The sequence below is a fragment of the Punica granatum genome, chromosome 4 (assembly GCF_007655135.1).
Source record: "Punica granatum isolate Tunisia-2019 chromosome 4, ASM765513v2, whole genome shotgun sequence".
Lineage (NCBI taxonomy): Eukaryota > Viridiplantae > Streptophyta > Magnoliopsida > Myrtales > Lythraceae > Punica > Punica granatum.
This window is the reverse complement of record NC_045130.1, coordinates 26670690-26692090: the sequence shown is the minus strand read 5'-3', so window position 1 is coordinate 26692090 and position 21401 is coordinate 26670690. Positions and strand designations below refer to the sequence as shown.

At 36.2% G+C, this 21401-nt stretch overlaps 2 protein-coding genes and 1 long non-coding RNA gene across 7 annotated transcripts; 1 reads left to right on the top strand and 2 right to left on the bottom strand.

The window, feature by feature from the left end:
- Window positions 1-918: 918 nt before the first annotated feature.
- LOC116205813 lies at window positions 919-4326 on the bottom strand. 5 transcript variants are annotated; one of them, XM_031538479.1, is made up of 6 exons: window positions 4149-4326; window positions 3853-4023; window positions 3678-3742; window positions 3221-3264; window positions 3055-3111; window positions 1605-1997 (listed from the first exon to the last, which is right to left on the bottom strand). In XM_031538479.1, exons 2-6 carry the CDS (start codon window positions 3861-3863, stop codon window positions 1875-1877), a joined length of 300 nt encoding a protein of 99 aa, XP_031394339.1. In that variant the 5' UTR covers window positions 3864-4023; window positions 4149-4326; the 3' UTR covers window positions 1605-1874. The 5 variants fall into 5 exon arrangements, with proteins under 5 accessions (XP_031394338.1, XP_031394339.1, XP_031394336.1 ...); XM_031538476.1 differs by lacking the exon at window positions 3678-3742 and having other exon boundaries at window positions 4113-4323; XM_031538477.1 differs by lacking the exon at window positions 3678-3742 and having other exon boundaries at window positions 4149-4294.
- A 184-nt stretch (window positions 4327-4510) lies between these two features.
- On the top strand, window positions 4511-5992 carry LOC116205814. The gene is made up of 2 exons (XR_004156586.1): window positions 4511-5152; window positions 5265-5992. It is a non-coding gene; the product is annotated as an uncharacterized LOC116205814 (long non-coding RNA).
- A 3164-nt stretch (window positions 5993-9156) lies between these two features.
- On the bottom strand, window positions 9157-13122 carry LOC116206193 (ubiquinol oxidase 4, chloroplastic/chromoplastic). Its single transcript, XM_031538994.1, has 9 exons — window positions 12667-13122; window positions 11783-11984; window positions 11212-11305; window positions 10827-10942; window positions 10594-10702; window positions 10423-10491; window positions 10224-10295; window positions 10079-10126; window positions 9157-9615 (listed from the first exon to the last, which is right to left on the bottom strand). The coding sequence occupies exons 1-9, from the start codon at window positions 12810-12812 to the stop codon at window positions 9401-9403; spliced, it is 1071 nt and encodes a 356-aa protein (XP_031394854.1). The 5' UTR covers window positions 12813-13122; the 3' UTR covers window positions 9157-9400.
- Between the last annotated feature and the right edge of the window lie 8279 nt (window positions 13123-21401).

The window sequence follows — 21401 nt, the reverse complement described above, 5'->3', positions numbered from 1 at the left end:
TCACATAAAATAACTTCGCGTCATCTGACTCAATTTTTCATTTTTCCTGGGTGACTAGTTGGAGCACGTGTAACCGGTCACCCATTTCTAATAATAATAATAATAAAAAAAAAAGCAATCACAATGAAGCAAAGGCAGCAAGTGATCGCATTCTTGGGTGGGCATGGGAAGGTTCGGTATGGTTTTTAGCATGTAAAGTAACAGTGCTGATTTTCTGGATAAGAATTTTATTAATCTTAATCAAAATAGAATTAGAAGAAGAAAATCATCTAAAAAACGATTCAGTTAAGCAAACTAATATTGAAAAACCTTTTTAAGAAAATCTAAATTTATGATTTCATCGGGTTTCATTTATCCACATACCGCAAACATTTTTTTAAAAAAATAGTTAAACGACATTCAGCAATAAATAGGAAGTTAAAAAAGAGTCCATCAAAAATTGGAATTAGAACCAACGTGTTTGTTCCATTTAAGTAAGATATCGTGTTCGAGTCTTGTGAATGGAGAAAATTCACGCTGGAAGAGTTTTACTTTTTAGTGGGCCAACTCGAATTTACTAGATTAATTGGGGCCCATTACATTTTCGGACACCAAGATTTACATAAAAAAAAATTGAAATTAGAAATTTTATACTCTTTACCTCACTTTTTGACCTTCTATTAAATTAAAGTTTTCAAGTTTCATATATAATATATATATATTATAAATATATACATTGGGACGAAACAGTTAACTGTGGTTCTCTAATCTTAAAAACGGTTAGCCCATTTGTTTTCAAAGTCGTGGTTTAAGATTTTAACTTTAACTTTAACTCAATACACTACACAACAAAACACACATTTCAAAAGTCAAACTGGTGGGTCCCATATATTATTAAACATACAATCCCATTATAATTAATTATCAATACCTTCCATTCATTCCAATATTACCGGTTTCCTCTTGTTTCCGCATTCCATATTGCATTTGCAATACGATTACGTAATGCAACGAGGAAAGTTTCAGCAAAACAGATTAATGCAAAACATATCAGTATTCCAATCCAAAGCAGCCGAAATCGACAAATTGACCAACAGCAACAACAAAATCCACCGCACAAATGTACACAGAAAGCAATCAAACCGAAATCGACCAAAAATCATCAGGTACTTCGACCAACAGCATGGGCGAAGAACTATCCTCAACCCGGCATAAAAATGGTGGAAAATCACAGAATGTAACTTGAAATTGGTGGAAGAAAGTACCTTTCACTTCGATATGGAAGTGGCTTCAGATGAAGACGCCTCTTATACCGTAACACCCACTGGTAGGGGCTCGACAAAATTCGACGGCTGTCCACTGATTCCACTGGCGACCGAATTCTGCAGGGGGGACTATGCGACTTCACGCGTTCGTACATGATAGGGATCGTGCGGTAGAACCGACAGATTCGCGAATTAAAGCTTAAAGGATGTAGATCAGAGAAGGAAGAAAGTGGGGGAGGCGGCGATGTGTCTCAAGATCAGAAGAACATTGGATAGGGGCCTCTCACTGAGGCTATTAAGTCAAACTAAGAACTATTCTGCACGGCTTGGGGTGTGGTGGGGGGCAAGGGGAGAGACAGGTTTGTGGACCCCACAAACAGGCAAATTTATTTTTGTTTTCTTCTACAATCAAAATCACAATCACCAATTCTTAACTTTAACTCCGAAAACAAACGCATGGTAATCGTTCCGTAACCGATTTTCACTTTGAAATCTCGAACTGAATATTTCTCGTAGCCGATTAATTCGGTCATTTTCGTTTCAGAACGGAACAGTTTGCAGGACGGTTCAGTTATCAGGATATTTTCCACAGCCCTACCGCCTTCCTCATCCCACTAGTGAGGTCACTGGTCACCCACCGACAATCTCGGCCGGTGGAGTGGAGGGCATGTGCGACAGTCTCGGCCGGTAGAGTGGAGGGCATGTGCAAGAGTCTCGTCCCTCAGGGTTCTCTGATCTCTCTTGACTTTTTTTCTAAAAAAAAAAGAATTGAAAATTTTAGTTTTGAAAACATATATGTTCCCTTCAACAAATCTACAAAGAATCTACAAAAAATCGTGTACGACTAAAAGTTTCGAGCTTCCTCACGGAGAGTCGGAATTCCAATTCTATTCTCAAGCTGGCTCCCTCAACATAAAATAATGCAAATAGAAAAAGGAAAAAAATAAAATTCTCTTTATTTTTTGGAAAAAATTAGAGATTAATATTTAGCTTCATGATATATATCATGTACAATAAAAGTAAGAGCTGACAAAGATAAAACTATACATTCTTCCGTTTTACATGTGCTCCACCTGTCAAGCTGCATCTCATATATATATATATATATAGGCCCGGAGGATTTAATTTTCTACACTACTATGGCCTCACGGAGAAGAGACCTGAGGAGAAACGTTAGAAGTTTCAGTAAGTCTTTTGTTTGATTAGTAACATAAAATTAGTCATTGTAGGCTGCTCAATACAACCTGCCAAGAGTATAATAATCTATATATATATATATAAGTATTTTATTATTATTATTATTATTATTTTATTTTATTTTTTTGCGTGAATGCAAGGGCAATGTTTCAGTTGAACGGAAGGCAGAGGGTTGCATGGGGAGGACTTTCCAGTTATCTTCGCTTAGATAGCACGAAAACTATGGCTATTTCATTCATCTCATTTGAATTATTTATTTTCGAAAGATTTTACGGATAAAGAAAGCAAAATTTTGTTCAAACAACAAACAAAAAGAAGACCAAGGTCGAGGTTGAGGTGAAAAGAAGCCATGAAGACAGAATTATCAACACGGATTCATGCAGAGATTGAAACAAAAAAGAAAAAACGAAGCAGGGGTTGAGATTGAGAGAGACTTAAGTACATCTGTTATTCTGTTTTTTCATTCACAACACTGCTTTATAAGAAATCTTTGGCTGGTTAGCCGACATCATTGTTGTTGTATTTTGATGTGGTTACAGAGAAGGTTGAAGCTACGTCTCCAACCTTTTTTGTCAGCTAACTAAGTCATGTAAGTATAAGAGATGCAACTCACTGTGTTATTCAATTGTTCTCTTTTGGCTTCACAGCTCAAGCCCAGTTCCCACAGAAGCTGATAGAGAGGAAGACAGCAGAAAGGGGCTCAGAAAGAGGTAAAATTATCAGTTTATTAAATTTTACTATTTCATGCTGCCTTGAAAAAATTTGGTAGTTTAAGTTACCTGATCGTTGCTTGCTTTTGTAGTTTTTCCAGGGAACGTTGAAGCTGCATCAACAGAAGCATCTAACTCAGTATATACTATGTGAATGGCACTCACTGTTTGATTTTTGTGTTGCCTTATACAGGACCATTGTTCTGAAATATATGCACTTCGACCATCAAGTATTTCAATTCAGGTGCTCTACTGTAATTTATAGATTTCAAGAAAAATTTAATCAGTACTATCATCAACTCTGAATTAACTGCAGAAACACACGCAAAAAGAAAAGTGTCATAGAGAATGCGCGCACTAAGTATTATTAATAAACTTTCACCATTACAAGAAAAAAAAAATGAAGAGTCCCAACAGAGAATTCAAGCACCTATTATTATTGAATTCTGACAAATTACATGGACTACGAAAACAAGGGTTTCAGATAATGCAAATTCCAAGGCCAGTAAAAGATTAAGAACTTCACTATGCTTTTCGATTGAAAGAGTGTTTGGACTTTCACCATCACAGCTATTGTATTTAGCAAGCCATCTACACAAATAAACAATATGGAGTAACTATCATGCATTTCAGTACACCATCTTACATAAATAAAACAATTAGCAGCAAGTATCAAGATCTGATAACATTATAAAGACTACCCAAGATGCATAATGAGAACTGTAGGGCACCACAAAGCCTCAGTCGAACGGGAAAGGTAGCATCTCCCTCGAAACCCTTGTCAGTAAAGGAAGCTGCGGAAACCCCACCGACATATTTTCCTCCCATCTCCAGCCGATTAGCGACAACGGAGAAGGAACCAAGTCGTGGGTCTGCATCACAGTTTCATATAGGCTTTTTCATGAGAGATTCACGGAGGTAGACAACCTCTGTGACCAAAGGAGAGGGTTCCTGGCTCTACCATAGTACAGGGCCCCATCTCCATGACTCTGCCTACCTCTTCCTCTTCTTTAAGATCGGCTCCTACTCAGCTTCGCAACCCCATCTCCACTCGAAGAGGTATTCTTCCCCTCCCCTCTCTCTCTATTTGATGAATAGTTTGCCGGTGAGGGCCTGTTGGTTGCGTTTGGACAGTGTGCTGCTGCTTTTCAGTGTTTTAATGCATATCAGCCCATATGCTTCTCAGTGTTTGGACAGTGTGCTTGTTGTTGGTTGCGTTTGTCGGTGAATTGTGACCTGCAGATTAGCCCATATGATTCTCGGGGCGTTTGATTTCAGAGTTAAAGTAATTTTGATTTTGATTTTGATTGTGGAAAAAGACAAATGAGATTGTATTATAAATTTGATTTGGGAAACATGTATTTTTGTTTTGTAGTGAGTAGAGTTAAAATCAAAATCACGATTCTAAAATCAAACTTAAATTTCAAACGGGGCATGAGTGTTTTTAACGCTGCTTTGTAATCATTGCTTCTGCCTTGTTATGCAAAATATTCAAAAGTGTGTTGTTGATTCTTCCTCTTATGTGTATATTGTTGCGGTTAATTTGAAAATTGGCCGATGTATGCGCTGAAAGCTATTCACTTTTACTGGTGAAAGCTGTTCTGTTTTGCTGCAAGTTGTTTGTGTATTGTTACTCATGTTCTTTGGCTGCTTATGTGTGGAAGTTCTACTCGAACAAGTGCATCCAAGATGACTCCTAAAGGTGAGAATATCCTCTGGACTGATCAGATGGAGTTCGCTTTTATTCATATCATGCTTGAGAAGTTGAAAAGTACCCACACGACATCGTGGAAGCAAAGGGATTGGGAAGAGATGAATCTGGAGATGGAAAGGCAATTTCCCGATGTCTAACTAGGCTTCCAAAAGCTCCAGCAGAAGATAACGAGACTTAAAACCATGTACAAGCAGTTCACTGAAGTGCTTCATCAAACTGGAGTCGGTTGGGATGAAGACACCAACACTATCATGGTGAGTCCCTATGTGTGGGATAAATTTATCAAGGTACGAAACTTAATTTTAATACATATTTGTTTCTCCTCTGTTTATTCCATCTATTTGCTACCTTTGTATTTAGTGAAATAGCTCGTTCAATGATCTTTTTTGCAACGTGCAGAAGAACAAGGACTTCAAGACATTCCAAACCAACGGCTGCAAAAACTACAAACTGTTGAATGAGTTTTTCAGTTCATCAACTGCTATCGGTGCTCTGCGCATCTCCTCAACCAATCCACTGAGGACTTTTGACGAGAATCGACAAGTGCTGGAGGAATTCTTATCAACATCCAAACAACAATAGAAACAACTCGTCAACCTCGACGAAGGCTTCAACGAGAGTGATGACCCAATCCATGTGGTTGAAGAGCCGATTATATCTGAGTCCCGATGTCGAGTGCGTAAAAGGCATTCCTCGACAAGGTCACAACTGCAAAAGTGCATGGACTTGCTCAAGGCCAGTTTCAAACCCAATCCTAAGACCACCCCACCTGAGTCCAAGATAAGCTTGGTTTCCAGCCCGGAAAAAGCCAGAGAAAAATAGCATTGAGGAAGCAATGGCGGAGTTGAATCAACTGAAACCGACAATCCCGATTGACGAGTATATGGCAGGGAGCTTAGCTACCATTGATGACAGAGTTAGGAGGGTGTTCATGTGCTACCAAGAAGACGAAAAAATAGAATGGCTTCATCGTCGTACTCGCTCTTGAATGAGCTCGAGATCCCTCTTTATGTTCATTGATACTGTTGCGATAATCTCATTTCTTTCTCTTAATTATGACATTTATTGAACTGATATGTTTGTTATATGTGTTTGGATATTTCAACTTGAATAAGTTATGTTTATTATGTGTGCTTGGAAAATTTATGTTGTATGTTTATGAACTGTTTTGTTTTACCATTAACAATATGTTCATAAACTTCCTTCGACTGTTATAAACACGTATTCGAAAGACAGAATGCCAAGAAATAGCACTTCTTCGCAATATGAAGATAGCTCTAGTGACGAAGAGATGACTATTAGGCAACGGTGGCTCTTCCTTTTGACAATGCAAGTTGCAGCGGCCGAAAAACATGTTAAACGGAACATCCCGTGTAGAAATTCCCGACTCCAAAGAAGATAGTACACGCTTAAAATTTTGAAAAATAACGTAAGATGCTTTGAGAATTTCAAAATGGAACCGTACGTAGTTACCAACCTCTATGACACACTTCGAAGGCATTGTGGCATCAATGATAGCAGGAGTGGTATCACCGTTGAAAAGATGCTCAAAATGTTCTTATTGATTATTTCTCATAGTACTCAATATGCAGTAGTGGCGGAACGATACCAACATTCTAAGGAGACGGTGTCGCGGTCTTTCAAAAAAATCCTCCGAGGAATTCATGCCTTAGCACCGTCTATATAAAGACAAAAGAACGTTGTTGTGCAAGATTGAAAATTATCAAAAGTGACATTTCTTTAAAGTACTTTCAGAAAAATCAATAATATTACATTTCATTTCGTAATATTATATTAATTACATAATTTTGCATTGCACCTATAGGATTACATCGAAGCTATCGACAAAACCCATATGGATGCATGTGTCCCTAAGGAAAAAAAAGTAGCTTGTCGCGATCGGAATACAGAAATAACACAAAATGCACTTGCTGCTTGTTCTCACGATATGATATTTACACATGTCAAGACGAGTTGGGAGGGTTCGGCACATAACTCCATAATTTTTTCCGAACCTGCTACATTGGAATTATTCGATCCTCCTCATGGTGGTGATTGTTTGCTGACCAATTTTTTTATATCCCAACAAGTTTCTACTGTAATGTATTTAATTGTAATTATTTCTTTTTTTTGTAATAATATTATGTTGTCAATGTAGGATTTCCCAATATTTCCGAATATTTGGCACCATACAAGGAGGAGCGGTATCACTGAAGTGATTTTGGTGAGAACAATCCTCCGATAACAAAGAGGAAGCTGACAATCATTTGTTAGTAATGTTATTGAATGGTGTTTTGGGATATTGAAGTGGAAATTCGCAATAATGAAATTGATGCCAAATTTCAAACCACATAGGCAATGACAAATTGCCCTTACTTGTTTTATATTGTATAATTTTATTCGGCGTAATCATTACTAGGACAAGTTATCTGAGAAATACGGCGATACTTGCACATATTACGATGAATTTTGAAATCCACTTCAACAACCAGGAATACGAATCGAAGTTGACATGAGCAGCAATGAAATGAATGCCATATGCGATCTTATCACAAATCGATTATAGAGCGCACAGACAAGATGTCGATGACCTACACTTTCTGTTTGTATTTAAAATACGTATCATTATTTTTTATTTGGAATATTATTTTCAAATTTGTTTTAAAGAACATGCAGCTAATGTACGCGTCTATTCTTCTAAGTATCATATTGAAAAACTTCTTTTATTTTGAACAAATGTGCTAAAATAATCGAACGAGTGCACGAATAACCCAAATGAATGAAATGTATCCGCCGCTAAAAGGAAAGAAGAAATTTGGATGGGAATGCAGTGGCATCCAAAAGTAGAGAAGGTAGGGCCCACTAGTTTGACTAATCAAAGGTGAATAGATAAAGTAGAGAATGTAAGGGCCACTAGAATTAGAATGGAATTTAATTTTGGAATAAAATCCTAAACTCAAAAAAGCCTAAACCATTGTTATCAGAATCAGATCGGATCGACCGGTTCGACTGGTCGGATTGAAAATCAGATCTATCATCGGTCCGGTTCTCTTAAAAATCGAAAATGCACAAAAAATTCGATAAACCCAAAAAACCGGTTGGTTTTTCTATAAATCCATTCGAACCGGGCGGTTGGATGGGTTCTAGATTTTTAAGGGAAACTCGACCCGAATATCTTGACCCAATTCAGAATCAGACTAATTGGATCTGGAAGGAAACCCTAGTTCAGTCTTCTCTTCACCTTCGACTTCCAATTCCAGCTCGGTGACTCACTCTTCATCTTCAAGCTCCTCTTCATTGGATTCCTCTTCATCTTCGAGCTCAATCACCGGCTCCTCTTCATCGGCAATCACCGAATTCCTCTTCATCTTCATTCTTCTCTGTTCAGTGACTTCAGTCGGCTCTTCTCCTTCGAGCTTGAGCACAGTTGATTCCTCTTCTCCTTCGAGAGGCGGAGTCCAAACTAGTTTCCTTTATCTCACTCATTGTTCTTAAATCAACCGGTAACCATCCTCCCCTTTGTCCTCGATTTCCGACACGTCGTCTGCTGACTTTGTTCTGTTTGTGGTCTTGAGCTCGTTCCCTTGGTCGCTTCTAATCTTGAGTTATTCTGTTGAATCGGTGCAATTGCTCTGTTCATTTTCTAGCAGCAAGTCGACAGCTTTTGATCAAAGTTAATGTATATCTCTGTGGTTCATAATGCAAATCGATGTACATCTCTATTCGTAATGCAAATGTATATCTCTGTTCGTTTTCTAGCAGAAGGCCCACAGTGTTGTTGTTCATTCTCTGGATTATTTCAAGGAACAATGCTGTTACTTGTTCATCCTCCATCTATGGATTATTTCTCTACTGGTTCCATGAAGCTAACTACCCTTTCCGTGCTACCGATGTTGAAACCAGTTTGGGACTTCACTTTCATTTCAGCTACAGTTTACTTTACTGCCCTGTTTTTAATTATCATCTGATGTATATTACCATTTTTTTTGTATTTTATAATTAAACGTGCAGTCCGACCCATCAAACCCCCGATTGAACCCATAAACCCATGAACCCATGCCTCGACCGGTTCGATTTCCGGTCCGGTTCTGATAACAATGGCCTAAACATTCCCTTCCTAATATAATAGTGAAAGGCATTTTATTACAAATGCATTCACATCTGATCTAGCAGAAATAAAATTTTATATCATATTTTTTCTCAACAATTCAAAAAAGTAAACATCAATGCTTTTATTTTCTCTATATAATCAACTCTCAGGATAACATGAAAACACGAAGAAACAATCGAAGGAGTACATTATTATATCTTTAAATTAAATATTAATCAACAGAATTTCAATTTATGTATGTCACGGGTCTATACTAGTCTCACATAGGCACAAAGACTTTCGAGCAAGGAAATAGGAAAGATTGCATTATTTAATCTGTCTATATATGATATTCCTGTATACAAATATTTTACCATTAAAAGGAAAAGGAAAAATAATAAAAGCAGTATAAAGAAAAACAAACCTCAAAGTCGAAAAATACTTCTCATCGTTGACTTAATTTCTCTGGAGAGCTCACAGATTTCTTAATGCAGTCTACAATACCTTCACAATCTGCCTCAGGAAGAATGCACTCAGACTCATCTTCAGCAACACAAGAATGGGGAGATCGAAGATTCCCGCGAGTCTGACAGGCTCTCATTGTCTTACAGTGCTCAGCTTCATCGTCTCTTATGTTCACAAACACATCGTATAAATTCTCTGCAAAATGTTCAAGAAGCAAACTTTCAATGACATTGTCACAGTATTTACACCGAGTTGACGCTGGCCTAATGTTTCAGACATTGTTGGAAGTGGACGTGGGGGCTCAATATGAGCCAGTAAAGATCCCCCCAGTTGAAGGTCAGAACAGCTTTTTTATGCAATGCCCAGTATGAAGTGATTTTTTAATTAATGACTTAGAAGAGCTAAGATCATGTCATCAATCGACAAGCATTAGTTATAGAGAACAGTCACGTAGCCTAGTATTCCTCACAAATCCTACAGCAGACACAGTGCAGTTCATAGAGAATTTCAGAGGATTCCAAACTTGACAAGCAAAGGGACCTAACCGGATAAATTGGGAGTGACACTGCGAAAAATTAGATGAAGAGGAGTGGCAATCTTTTACTGAATATAAGGATGGAACAGTTCGAGAAGAATCCAATTGAACTTTGGTACTCACCTATTTTTGGTCTTCGAGACTCAGGAGGTCTGGAGGTTTGAAATTCATCTGAAAACACAAACTAACACAATGTTAAGCTAGTTCATGCTAAACAGATAGATAATCAAATTCAGGGGGAAAAAAGTTAAAACAATATAGAATTTACCAAATAAGTACAAGTCATCTCCAGTGTAGTATTTCACAGCAACTTCAGGTGCAGGTAACCTTTTCAATTCATCTGCAGAAGAGCAGGACAATACGAGGTAAGAGGGGCACCCACTAGGTGAAGCTTAATGCCATAGTGGAATTTTAAACTGCATCCTGACAGACTCCATTGAACCTGAAAAACATGTGTAAAGTTTTACCTCCTTGGTCTTTGATAAACTTGTCATAAGTTGAATAAGCATGGCTCTCTACGCACTCTGAAAAATGATCTGCAGTACCAACAACGCCAAAAACATAACCAATCAAATTTGATTAACATCCAGACGAAAGCAATCTGCAATAAAATTTTGGAAATGTTATCAAAACCTTACATGCCATTCGTGGGCTTATGGTGTACATGAAGACAGTCATAAAGTAATAAAAGATTGCAATGTGTTGGGCGAGAAAACGATCAAACCACCAATCATTTCCCCCTAGTTCCTGCAGTGTACAAATTTCTCGATTGTCACAATCTTTATCATCATCATATATGCAACTAATCATGGGATTTAAAAGCACGAAAGGCTTAAAGCCACGAAATTGATATGCAAGGATCATTACTTACTTCCATGATGAGCAAATGGTGCATTTCGTTCCAGCTCTCTGCAAAATGCACTTTCAGATAGTCTGCCCTTCTCCACCAACCGAAGCTCTCATACATATGTAAAACCGACATAAAAGCTGCAATAAGGAACGAAATAAAGCTCCAATTAACCATCTATGCGAAAAACTCATAGTAGCTCGGCCAGTGTACCTTATGATGCACATGAAAATTGACAAAAGCAGAGAATGAGAATAAAGATGGCTTGATAGCACTTCATCCATGTGACCAACAATTTGTGATGGTCTACAATGACAGAAGGTACACATATAGACAATAGAAAGACCCAAAATATTCTCTACAGCTGAGCAAACAAATTAAGATAAGTAAGGAAAACTTCAGAACTTACCGAAATAAGGAACACGTGCAATGGTCTCGAGAACGAAGAACCTTGCGTAATGACGATCATGGTACAAACTATCAAGTATCTTAATCACAGTGTCCTAGAAAGAGAAAGAATGAATTCATCAGAGATAAATAATGGCACTCCTAGCAGATAAAGAACAGATAAAGAACAAAATAAAGAGATCATATGCTGGCTTTCTAGATAGCAAACTTCTCTTGTTCTCAAGGTACCGGGTATTTAAGTCGTGCTGTATGATAAAAAAAAGGAAATATCCACTCGTGATTTCCAATTGAATGATCATTGCATAGTTTGTAGTTCTTGTTCGGGTAAAAATGGACATCCAATACATTATTGAACACTAATGCAGAACGAGACATGGCACTCTAATATCGGGAAACTGCTAAAAAGAAAAAGCTCACTGACATATTTGCACATCGTTAAGGATTGACTGACAAAATTACAGTAAAGATAACACCGGATGTAACTACTGCTTAACAAACAGATTTGAAGAGGCTAGCAAGGTAAACACAGACATCTTATTGAGTGCTCACAAAGATTAGAGATAATTATATACCGTAAGAAAGACATTGATGGACTGTTCAAGTTTGATAGTCCAACTCTCCATGGCACTGGTAGAAGAACTAGGAGAATCTCCGTTGCTGTCACCCCTACCGTCCTTATCGGGGACAAAGCTCTTAGATTGAAAAGAATCCTCGACTGCCACCTTCATCTCATTGTCCTCTAAAAGTGTCCCTCTAACTGGAGACCATTTTCTGCTGCATCATTATCATTAACAAAGAGAAAAGATTTGAGCTTTCAAATAGACGCTCTTTAGTATTTTCTTCTCAAAGCTAAATCAGAAATCGAACTTAAATACACACTAACCAAATCAACACAGAATCATTGAAACATGCAGCTCAGTATAACTTCAAATTGATTGATGATCAATAGTAATAGAAAGAAGATATAGATTCTTATAGACCTGAGAAATCAAATATCTCCCTCATCCTCATAAAACTGCAGAATAGTGGATATGATCATCACAACCTTAACCATCTGCTAGTATTACAAGTAATGCGAGATCCCAGATTAATTGTAGAATCAAAAGTAGCAACAGACATTTCATCTGCAGTCTCGTATCAGTTTGATTCTAAGCATTCTACTCCGAATCATCATCTCGCTCAACTCCAAGAATTCAACTCTGACTCCACCGGCCCCCAAAAAAAAGTTCTTTAAAAATAATAATAATAATAATAAACAGACACTATAGTAAGCGTAGCAGCATTCCTACATCCGCAAACAAATAAGTGATCATTGAAAATCAACGACCATTGTATCTAATTTTTCCTTCACCCATCCCCACATACAGAAAGTCGCGAAAAGCTCGACGTTCAGTTGGATTCAGCGATTGAGAATCGAATCAATTTCAAGAAATAGTGGGCACGGAGAGGGAAATACCTAAGATGATGACCATGTAAAGAGAGCGTATTGTGGCGAAAAGGGCCTCTCGAGCCGAAAGGACCAAAAGGGCTCCTAATGGTCGCCGCCGGGGAGGATGAAGATGATGTTGCGATAACAGCAGCAGAAGAGAGGGCCGCCGCCATTTCTGCCTCTTCTGAAGCTTCCCCGGCAGAGTATCGAGGGGGGAGAGCTCTGCAACGGAAACGGACGATGTGGAGCGCAAGAGATGCCCCGGAGTAAACGATGATTTTGGGGTTTAAGAGTCAGAGAGGGAATCGGAAGGACCCGAGAAGAGGAAGAGGAGTGCCATCGGAAATGTAACTGAGTTGAGAAATGAGAATTTGTCGTTTTCGGGTTGGGAACAGAAGGCGGTGGTTACGAACGTGGGCGGATATTCGGACATTCATTTGCCGTTTTGCCCATTGGTTCGAGCAAGTCCAACCGGGGGGAGTGCCTACGTGGACGGCCCCCACCCCGGCACTAACCCGCGTTTGGAAGGGGCATTTGCCCCCGGACGAGTGCCCAGCCAATTAGAGCAGGCAGCGTGGCCTGCTTCCGGGCACAAACGACCTGCTCTGATTTTTATGTTTTTTAAACGTTGCTATTTTTTATTTACTAATTAATTTAATTAATTTACTACTTAATTTATTTAATTAATGTATTTAATTAAATAAAATTTTAGCTATTGGTGGCGATTGTATTCAATTAATTTTTTATTACTGTAAATGTTATTAATTAAATTGTATTATTATGTTAATCAAATTATTTTAGTTTTTATTATTAAAATAAATTATTTATATTACATAAACTTATATTTATTCATTCACTTAATTTAAAAGGTCTGTGAGCCTCTATGGACAACCAAAGTGAATGCCTTCTAATTTTTAGAATGAGTATCTCCATAGTTAGATGCCTTACTTTTTTTGACATGGAGTTGATGTGGCACCAAATCGGGCCCTTTTGGCACCCAAATGAGTGCCTACCATTGAACTTGCTCTTGGACCAAAGCTCTGTCAAAGAAATTAATCACGTGATTTATACTTTCTTAATGATCAATTTCACAAAATACTCTTATAGTTTCAAAGAAAGACAAAAATACTCATTCCTTTCGGATAAAATAACTAAAATTTTCCAGAAGATTGAAAAAAAAAAAAGAGATCGATCCCTTGTAAGAGCTCATCGACCAACCACTGCCCCCAGGGGAGGGTGCTTGAGGTGTCAGATATCTTTGGCAAGCCCAATAGGGGGGTTGTGGCCGGTGGGATTGCAATTCTGGTCTGAAGGCACTCTCGTCGGCGATTGCTTTCTTACACCTCCAACAACCTCCCTTGGGGGATAGTGGCCGGGCGAGGTTGCCACCATTAGAGATCTGCCCGCTTAGGGCTTTTTTATTTTTATTTTCTTTTTAAGTGCCAATTTTTTTATTTTTGAAAATGAAAAAAAAAACATTAGATGGAGTGTCACACCGGCGTGGGTCAGACGAGGCTCCCAATCAGCTGGTTCATCGGCAAAAATAGGAGTAGTATGTGTCCTATTTTAAAAAGGGAGTGTGTCATTGTCATTCTCCAAAACTATACGGAGAGCGTGGAATTTACTATTTTCTTTAATAAACCAAATATTTTAGTTTTGAAATATAAAATCACGTGATCCCATTTTTCCCAAATTATGCCAATTCATCAATTTTACAATGAATATTTGACGGATTCCTCCCTCAAAAATTGGGAAAATTCTTCTAGCAATAGTTTTAGAAATGACAATAGTGCAGATCAGAGTAGGTATCTAAATCGCCATACTTGACCTGTGCTCTGGGCTTGTAGTCCTGCCCTGACCAGTGCCCAATGGAGAACCCAAAAAAACACGCATCAAAACAAACACTCATAGCAAAGGGCAAAATCTAGGTAAAAATAACCATCGTTTAGTTTGCATTTGGTTTTCGAGTTGGATAAGTGATCCAACTCAATCTGATTTTGTGCAATAATTATAAGTATTGAAAAATATATTGATATATGAGAATATATATATATATATATATGTATGTATGTATAGATGTGAAAGTAGATTGGAAATTTATTTTTAAAAAATTAATTTTGAAAATGGTTAGGAAAAAGTATGAGTGATGAAATATTATTAAATGGAAAAAAAAGATAAAATAGTAATTATTATATTATTGAATTTGGGAAAGAATTGAGTTGGGTAGAGTTAAATTATTATCCGAGAAACAAACAAATATATATAGCAATTTAAGAGTTATAATAATACTAAAATTAATTCTACAAATACAAATTAGTTTGTAAATATGTTACATATATTTATATTGTATGAATATACAGGGCGGGACAACGCTGGGCAGATCTTACACAAGATCCAGACCCAAGCTGAGCTTGGCACGGGTCGGGTCTGACATGGCCCAATTCAGCAATTTTGACCACCAATTAAAGAAGGATAATTTTCTGAAAAAAAGTAAGGGCCTAAACCATGGAAAATTCCTTGTCATTACTTATACTAGACAGCCATAACTAGATGCAGCATCCACAATACACGCGATAAGCATATAGGTATTCCATGTAAAACTTTTTAGAGAGAGATCCTATTTTTTTGTTGAAATCAAAATAAGATGACATGCGACCATTATGGTCATATCATGTTAGACATTTATGTTGTAATTCGGGTTTCGATTCAGAGAATATTTGTTAAGAATTTAGATTTAAGTTTCAACTTTTAATTGCGATTTGGTAAATACAGATAATTCACAAGTTTATTTGATTTTTTGTATTTTAGAAGAATTAGTCCTTTACACCCATGACTTCAATCTAACGGTGGCAGCACTTTTTTTTTAAAAAAATGTTTTTATTCTTTCCTTGCGATATATTTTATTTTTGAGTATTGAAGTCAGCGATTTTTGTACATGCATTGATAATGCAATGTGTTTCCACTTGAAAAGAAAACAATAGCAGAGTGCTTCTTATATATATAAGAGAAAGAAACCCGTTTCATTTATCAACGTGAAACATAGTGCTGAGGTTGCCGGATTGATAAAACCAAGAAATTGTGGAGTTTGATCTGTAGTTGCAAACCAAACCTAATGGTTATTAGGTTTGGCTATTAGTCTCGCATATTGCCTTGCGGAAATAACTAACAAATGGTAATCCTTCACGTAAAACTAAGCCTCCATTCTTACTTTCCAAAAAATATAGTTTGGCTGTCTCAACATAATCCTTCTAATTAAATTAATTTCAACTATTCAATATAAAAGGATGACCCAAGCAACCACTAATTTGTTGTGCAAGATGGTGACAACTTAATTAATACAATCATCTTAGTGGACATCCGTGTCCCTTTATTAGATATGAAGATTTCTATTTAATTATACTAGACTTATAGACATCACTTATAATCGAAAAAAAAATTAACACAACCATCCTATCCCCTTCTAGTTGAACCTTATAGACCCATAGATCTAACTGCAGCAGTAAAAATGACCAAATTAAAGAACATCAACTTAAGTGAAAATCTTCTCACTGTGAGAAGTAAAACCACGGCACGCGAAGGCACACACAAATCTTCAACAATCAACCAATAAAAAATTCTTCTCTGGCAAACAGCACGAAGCATATACCAACTACCCAATTAATCATGAAAAAAATATATTTCTCGGTAATCACAACTAAACAACAAATATTAAAATTAAATATATATATATATATATATCGTAGGACAACATTTTTGCTTGTATCAATTTTATCACAACCTTTTAAATTTACACGATATAGTACAACGTTTAGTGTGTAGTGTTAATTATAACCTAACGTTAAATTTTGGGAAAATGTCAAATTTGGTCCTCAACCTTTAGCTCTTTTTCTATTTTAGTCCTAAACTTTTTTTTTGGCTGGATTCATCCTCAATCTTTTCCGAGCGGTATGAGTTCAGTCCTTCCGTCCAAAATTCCGTCCATTTTCCTTGACATGTATATTAGTCAAATGAGAGTGCACCACGTGCACGACAGATCATTGCTACTCTAAACCGGTCGTTATAGAGCAAATCCAATTCTTTTTTTTAATTAGACTCGTAAATCGAACTAAGATATTTTCAGTTCTTTTAGGATTTCAGCCATCTGTCGGTGCGTGAGACGATGAAAGAGAAGCGATAGCTAGAATCCTAAGAGAATCGAAAATATATTAGTCTGGTTTACGGATCTAATTAAAAAAATCGGATTTGCTCTATAACAACCGGTTTAGAATAGCAATGATATGCCGCACACGTGGCACACTCTCATTTGACGAATATACATGTCAGGGAAAATGGACGGAATTTTGGATGGAAGGATTGAACTCATATGGCGCAAAAAAGATTGATGATGAAATCCAGCCAAAGAAAAAGTTTAGGACTAAGATAGAAAAAGAGCTAAAGGTTGAGAACCAAATTTGACCTTTTCCTTTAAATTTTCCTTGAAAATTAAACGGAAGGTTGATGTGCGGAACATGTGAATAAATAGTAGGTTCAGACTCTTGCCACATGCGGAATAACTCATATTCTGACCCGTCCGATGTCCTTTTACCCACCTACCATCAATACTCAAATCTCATTCTCGCCTCTTCACATACGAAATTATTCGTTCTGAAAAACAATCACACCATTAATAGAATGAAAAAATACTGAACTTATTACAGTTCATATAATGAACAATTGACGAAAAATTATTAGAAAAAAGAAAAACTCATACCTATCAGATGAAATACAGATCTTAGTTTGTTTTCTTCTATGGGAACAAATGAGGGAGAAGTGTGAGAGAGAGATTGGCAAGTTCATGGGGGAGAGGGGGGAGAAAAGGCAAAACACTGAATTGAAAAGAAATTTGGGGCTGCAGTGATACGAGAGATGTGTGAAGAGACGGGAATGAGATTCATGTATTGATGTTGAGGGAGTCGGGTGGGTAGAAAGGCACCATGCATGTCGGAATATGGATAATTTCACATGTGGCAAGAATCTAGGCCAACTATTCATCCACGAATATACCACATCAGTCTTCCATTTAATTTTTATTTAAAAATTGGTGTCATTTATGCCAGAATTAATACTACTCCCTAAACAATATGCTATATAGTGTAATTTTTAAAAAGTTGTGATAAAATTGACACGAAAGCAAAATGTTGTGATATGATTGACACTAGACGCTAAATGATGTAGTATATAGTGTAATTTTTAAATATAAAATTAACATAAAGTAAAAGATTATGTTTTCTAATTAAAATTTGATTTGAAAGGTGTCACGAAAACAGGAGAAACATCAAACATGGAGTCAAACGAGTGTCTCAAGGCCACAAGATTCCGATACCAATCACTATCATTTTGAATGAAGAATAGTAATTCGAGAAATTCTCCTCAAATTTTGATCTCAATTCAAGGGCCAGAAGATCATGTTTCCTAAAACTATGGCAGGCATATTCAAAATGAAACAATCTCTTCTTATCTTCTTTGTTCTTTGCCGATGTCTTCTCTGGCTTAGCCAATGAGAAATTGCTGCAAATATATCTCCCTTAAACCGTAATTTTGGTATCCTAACTCCTTTATATCATGTGTGCTGTCAGAGAGATCCATGGGCTTGAAACTCAATATCAACCACATCGGTTTAACTTCACATGAAGTTCAGGCTATTCTCCCAATAAGAGAAACCGTCAGTATGAGCATATGAGATAAGTTTTATCTTAATTGTACTGCGAGCATATGAGGCCATAATAGTAATCACAGAATAAATGCACCGGAAAAAAAATGTAATCACAGAATAAATATTTTTTTCATAAACTTTGTAAGAGAGGAAAAGTATAAAAGGGGAACTAAAAATTCCACTAACCAAAAATCTAATTCAAAAAGTATTGACTAAATCGGAAATTATTATCCGACATTAGAATCCCCCTTCTCTGGCCATGACGTAAATTCTCGGTGGACTTCCATAATGTAAATCCAGTAGGTTTGTCTTTACTTGTGGGATGGCAATACGTGTATTGCGGCCTTTAATTATTAGGGATGTTCATGAGTTTTTATAGCGAGTTTTGACCACCCCCAAACTTTAATGGCTGATAAAAGTGTCTTTTCTATTGGATCATGGAAATGATTCAAAGATTTTCCATCAAAACCCTATAGGTTTTGGAAAGGGTCTAGCATTTGACATCAAAATCCGTCCCAAACTCCTTAAATTTGAAATTATTAGAATACCCTCATTTATTTGTTAATTTTACAAAATAATCCTTCAATTAAAGATTCACACATCAGTCATCACCATGATCATTGCTTCATCTATTCGCTCCACCTCTCTCTCTCTGTTCCCTTTGCGTCCTTTGTCCTCTCCACAGTCACGCGTCACCCTCACCGTTACCCTTCTATTCTGGCCTCTCCTCACCGGTCAAGTATCGATCTTCTCGAGCTATCACCCTATCACACAATGACCCTTCTATTCAGCTCTTTTATAATGGATATGGGTGCAATAATAGTAAGGACGGATTCCCAGTGGAAATCTGCTAATTTAGCAGGAAGGGCTTGAGATTTTTTTCTATAAATTCTTAACGGGTTTGAGAAATGTTTGGAGGCGGACTCTTTTTAAAGGTTTTGGATTTGGGAAATATCTAACCGTCCCAAACTCAGCCCACAAACATCCCTACCTCTAATCCCTTGGGCATTATTGCGCCTCTACATGTTTGACTTAATTGCGACCATCTCACGTATGTTGTAAAAAGCTGTGATCAGGCCATCAAAAGTACTAGGTCGAAAATCCGCACTTTGCAACGGGAATATTTATTTATTTATTAATTTTTCCTAGTTTATTAAACATAATTTCATTCGATTTAGGATCATATATATTATCAAATATATCAATCATATAAAAGAAAGAATTATGTATGTTTTTATTTTTCATCTTATTAGGGGGTATTATCATTGCAATTTTATTACAATCATTCTTTTAAATTATAGGCTACAATTTTACCAAAAAAAATATACATCTAATGAATTAGTTGTGATTAATTTTCTGTATTCTGTATTTTTATGATTAAACTTAACAGAGATTGAGTTACAGTTTATATAAAGGAGGTATAATTAATTAGATAATATAATTGAACAAAGAGAATATCAACGAAAAGTAAAATTTGAATTCTTTTAGAATTGGGAAATCTATGTAGGCAACCTTTGTTATTGGTTAATAATAATAATAATAAATAAATAAAATTTTTTGCTTGAAATAAATCAATGCTATTAAGAAGAAGACAAGGAATGATTTAAATTTGTTTGTTGGTTATGAATAATAATAAATAAAGACCACAAAGAAGAAGATAAGGATTGATTTAAATTTGTTTGAAAAATGGAGGCATTTTAAGAAAAAAAGAAGGAGAGGGAAAAAAAACGAAAGAGAAATCGCCAGCTAAGGAAGAAAGAAAAAGAAAACGAAAAAGAGAGAAAAAAAAAAGAAAAAAGAAAAAGGGACAGCATGGGGATTCGATTCTCAGGAAGTCTAGAAATTTGATTTTAACTTTAACTTTAACTTTAACTCAACACACTACACAACAAAAATACACATTTCCCAAGTCAAATTTATAATTACATCTCATTTGTCCTTTTCCGAAATTAAAATCAAAATCAAAATCAAAGTAACTTTAACTCTGAATCCAAACTGTCCCTAAAAGGGGCACTCTTGCCGCCCACGCGGATCTTTTCATTTTCGTTTTCAAGGCCCAGCCTAAGTATTTAATAACTATTTAAATAAAATAAAGAGAGCCACTGTCAGGGGGATTCCACCTGGAGAATTAGGAAATGAAAGAGCTGCTTCTGACCAACGAGTTAATCCAAATTTCCTGCTTTCGCGGTGCAAATTAATTTTATTTGAACGACTTAAAGGAAGAAGGGGGAGAACAAAAACGCCCCCGGAGTATGAAAAATGGCTGTACGAGCTCTGTGGACCCAAGGAATCTAGAATCATATCTCTACTTAGTACACAACTCCAACGCCTTGCTGCGGGCTAAATGACCACTCATTCAATAATTAGACTGAATTTTTTACTTAATTTTATTAATCGTTTGTAGGTATTACAATTATTCGATGAATAGATCATATTCTAAAGCATGATCAATCTGTCAACAATATATAAATACACTATAATTAAAATTTCGGCATCTTGTTACACATGAACACCTAAATTATAATGAAGAGTAAATATATAAACTAAGTTAGATCATTCATTAAATTAAATTATATTTTTAAGGTAATCGATTTTTATCGTTCTTTCAAAAATTTTTGTGTCTTAGTTATAAAAAAAATTACCTTTGTATTTAAAAATTTAGGACCGATTTTATTATATTTGAGAATATTATAACCGTTTGTATATACAATATAATTTTTACTATCTTTATCTTTAGCCAACATACCATTCCTTGCACTCATTATATAAGGTTCGGTCAATAGATAAACAAAAAAAAATTTAGAAATATATTTTAATATAAGTGATAAATATACAATTTTTTACCCGAAAGTATGGGTCTTTATTATTTAAATACCCTAGTTTATAAAGGTGTGGCAACTCATAATATTATGGGTTTTGCTTTTAGAATGTGAAAAGAAATTGAGACTTGTAAGAGTTATTTTAGAAAATTATTGTCTGATGAATGGAGAAAATTATTGATCGGAAAAGCTTTACCTCTTAGCAGACCAACTCTGCTCGAACCGGATTAATCGAGACTCATTGGACTTAT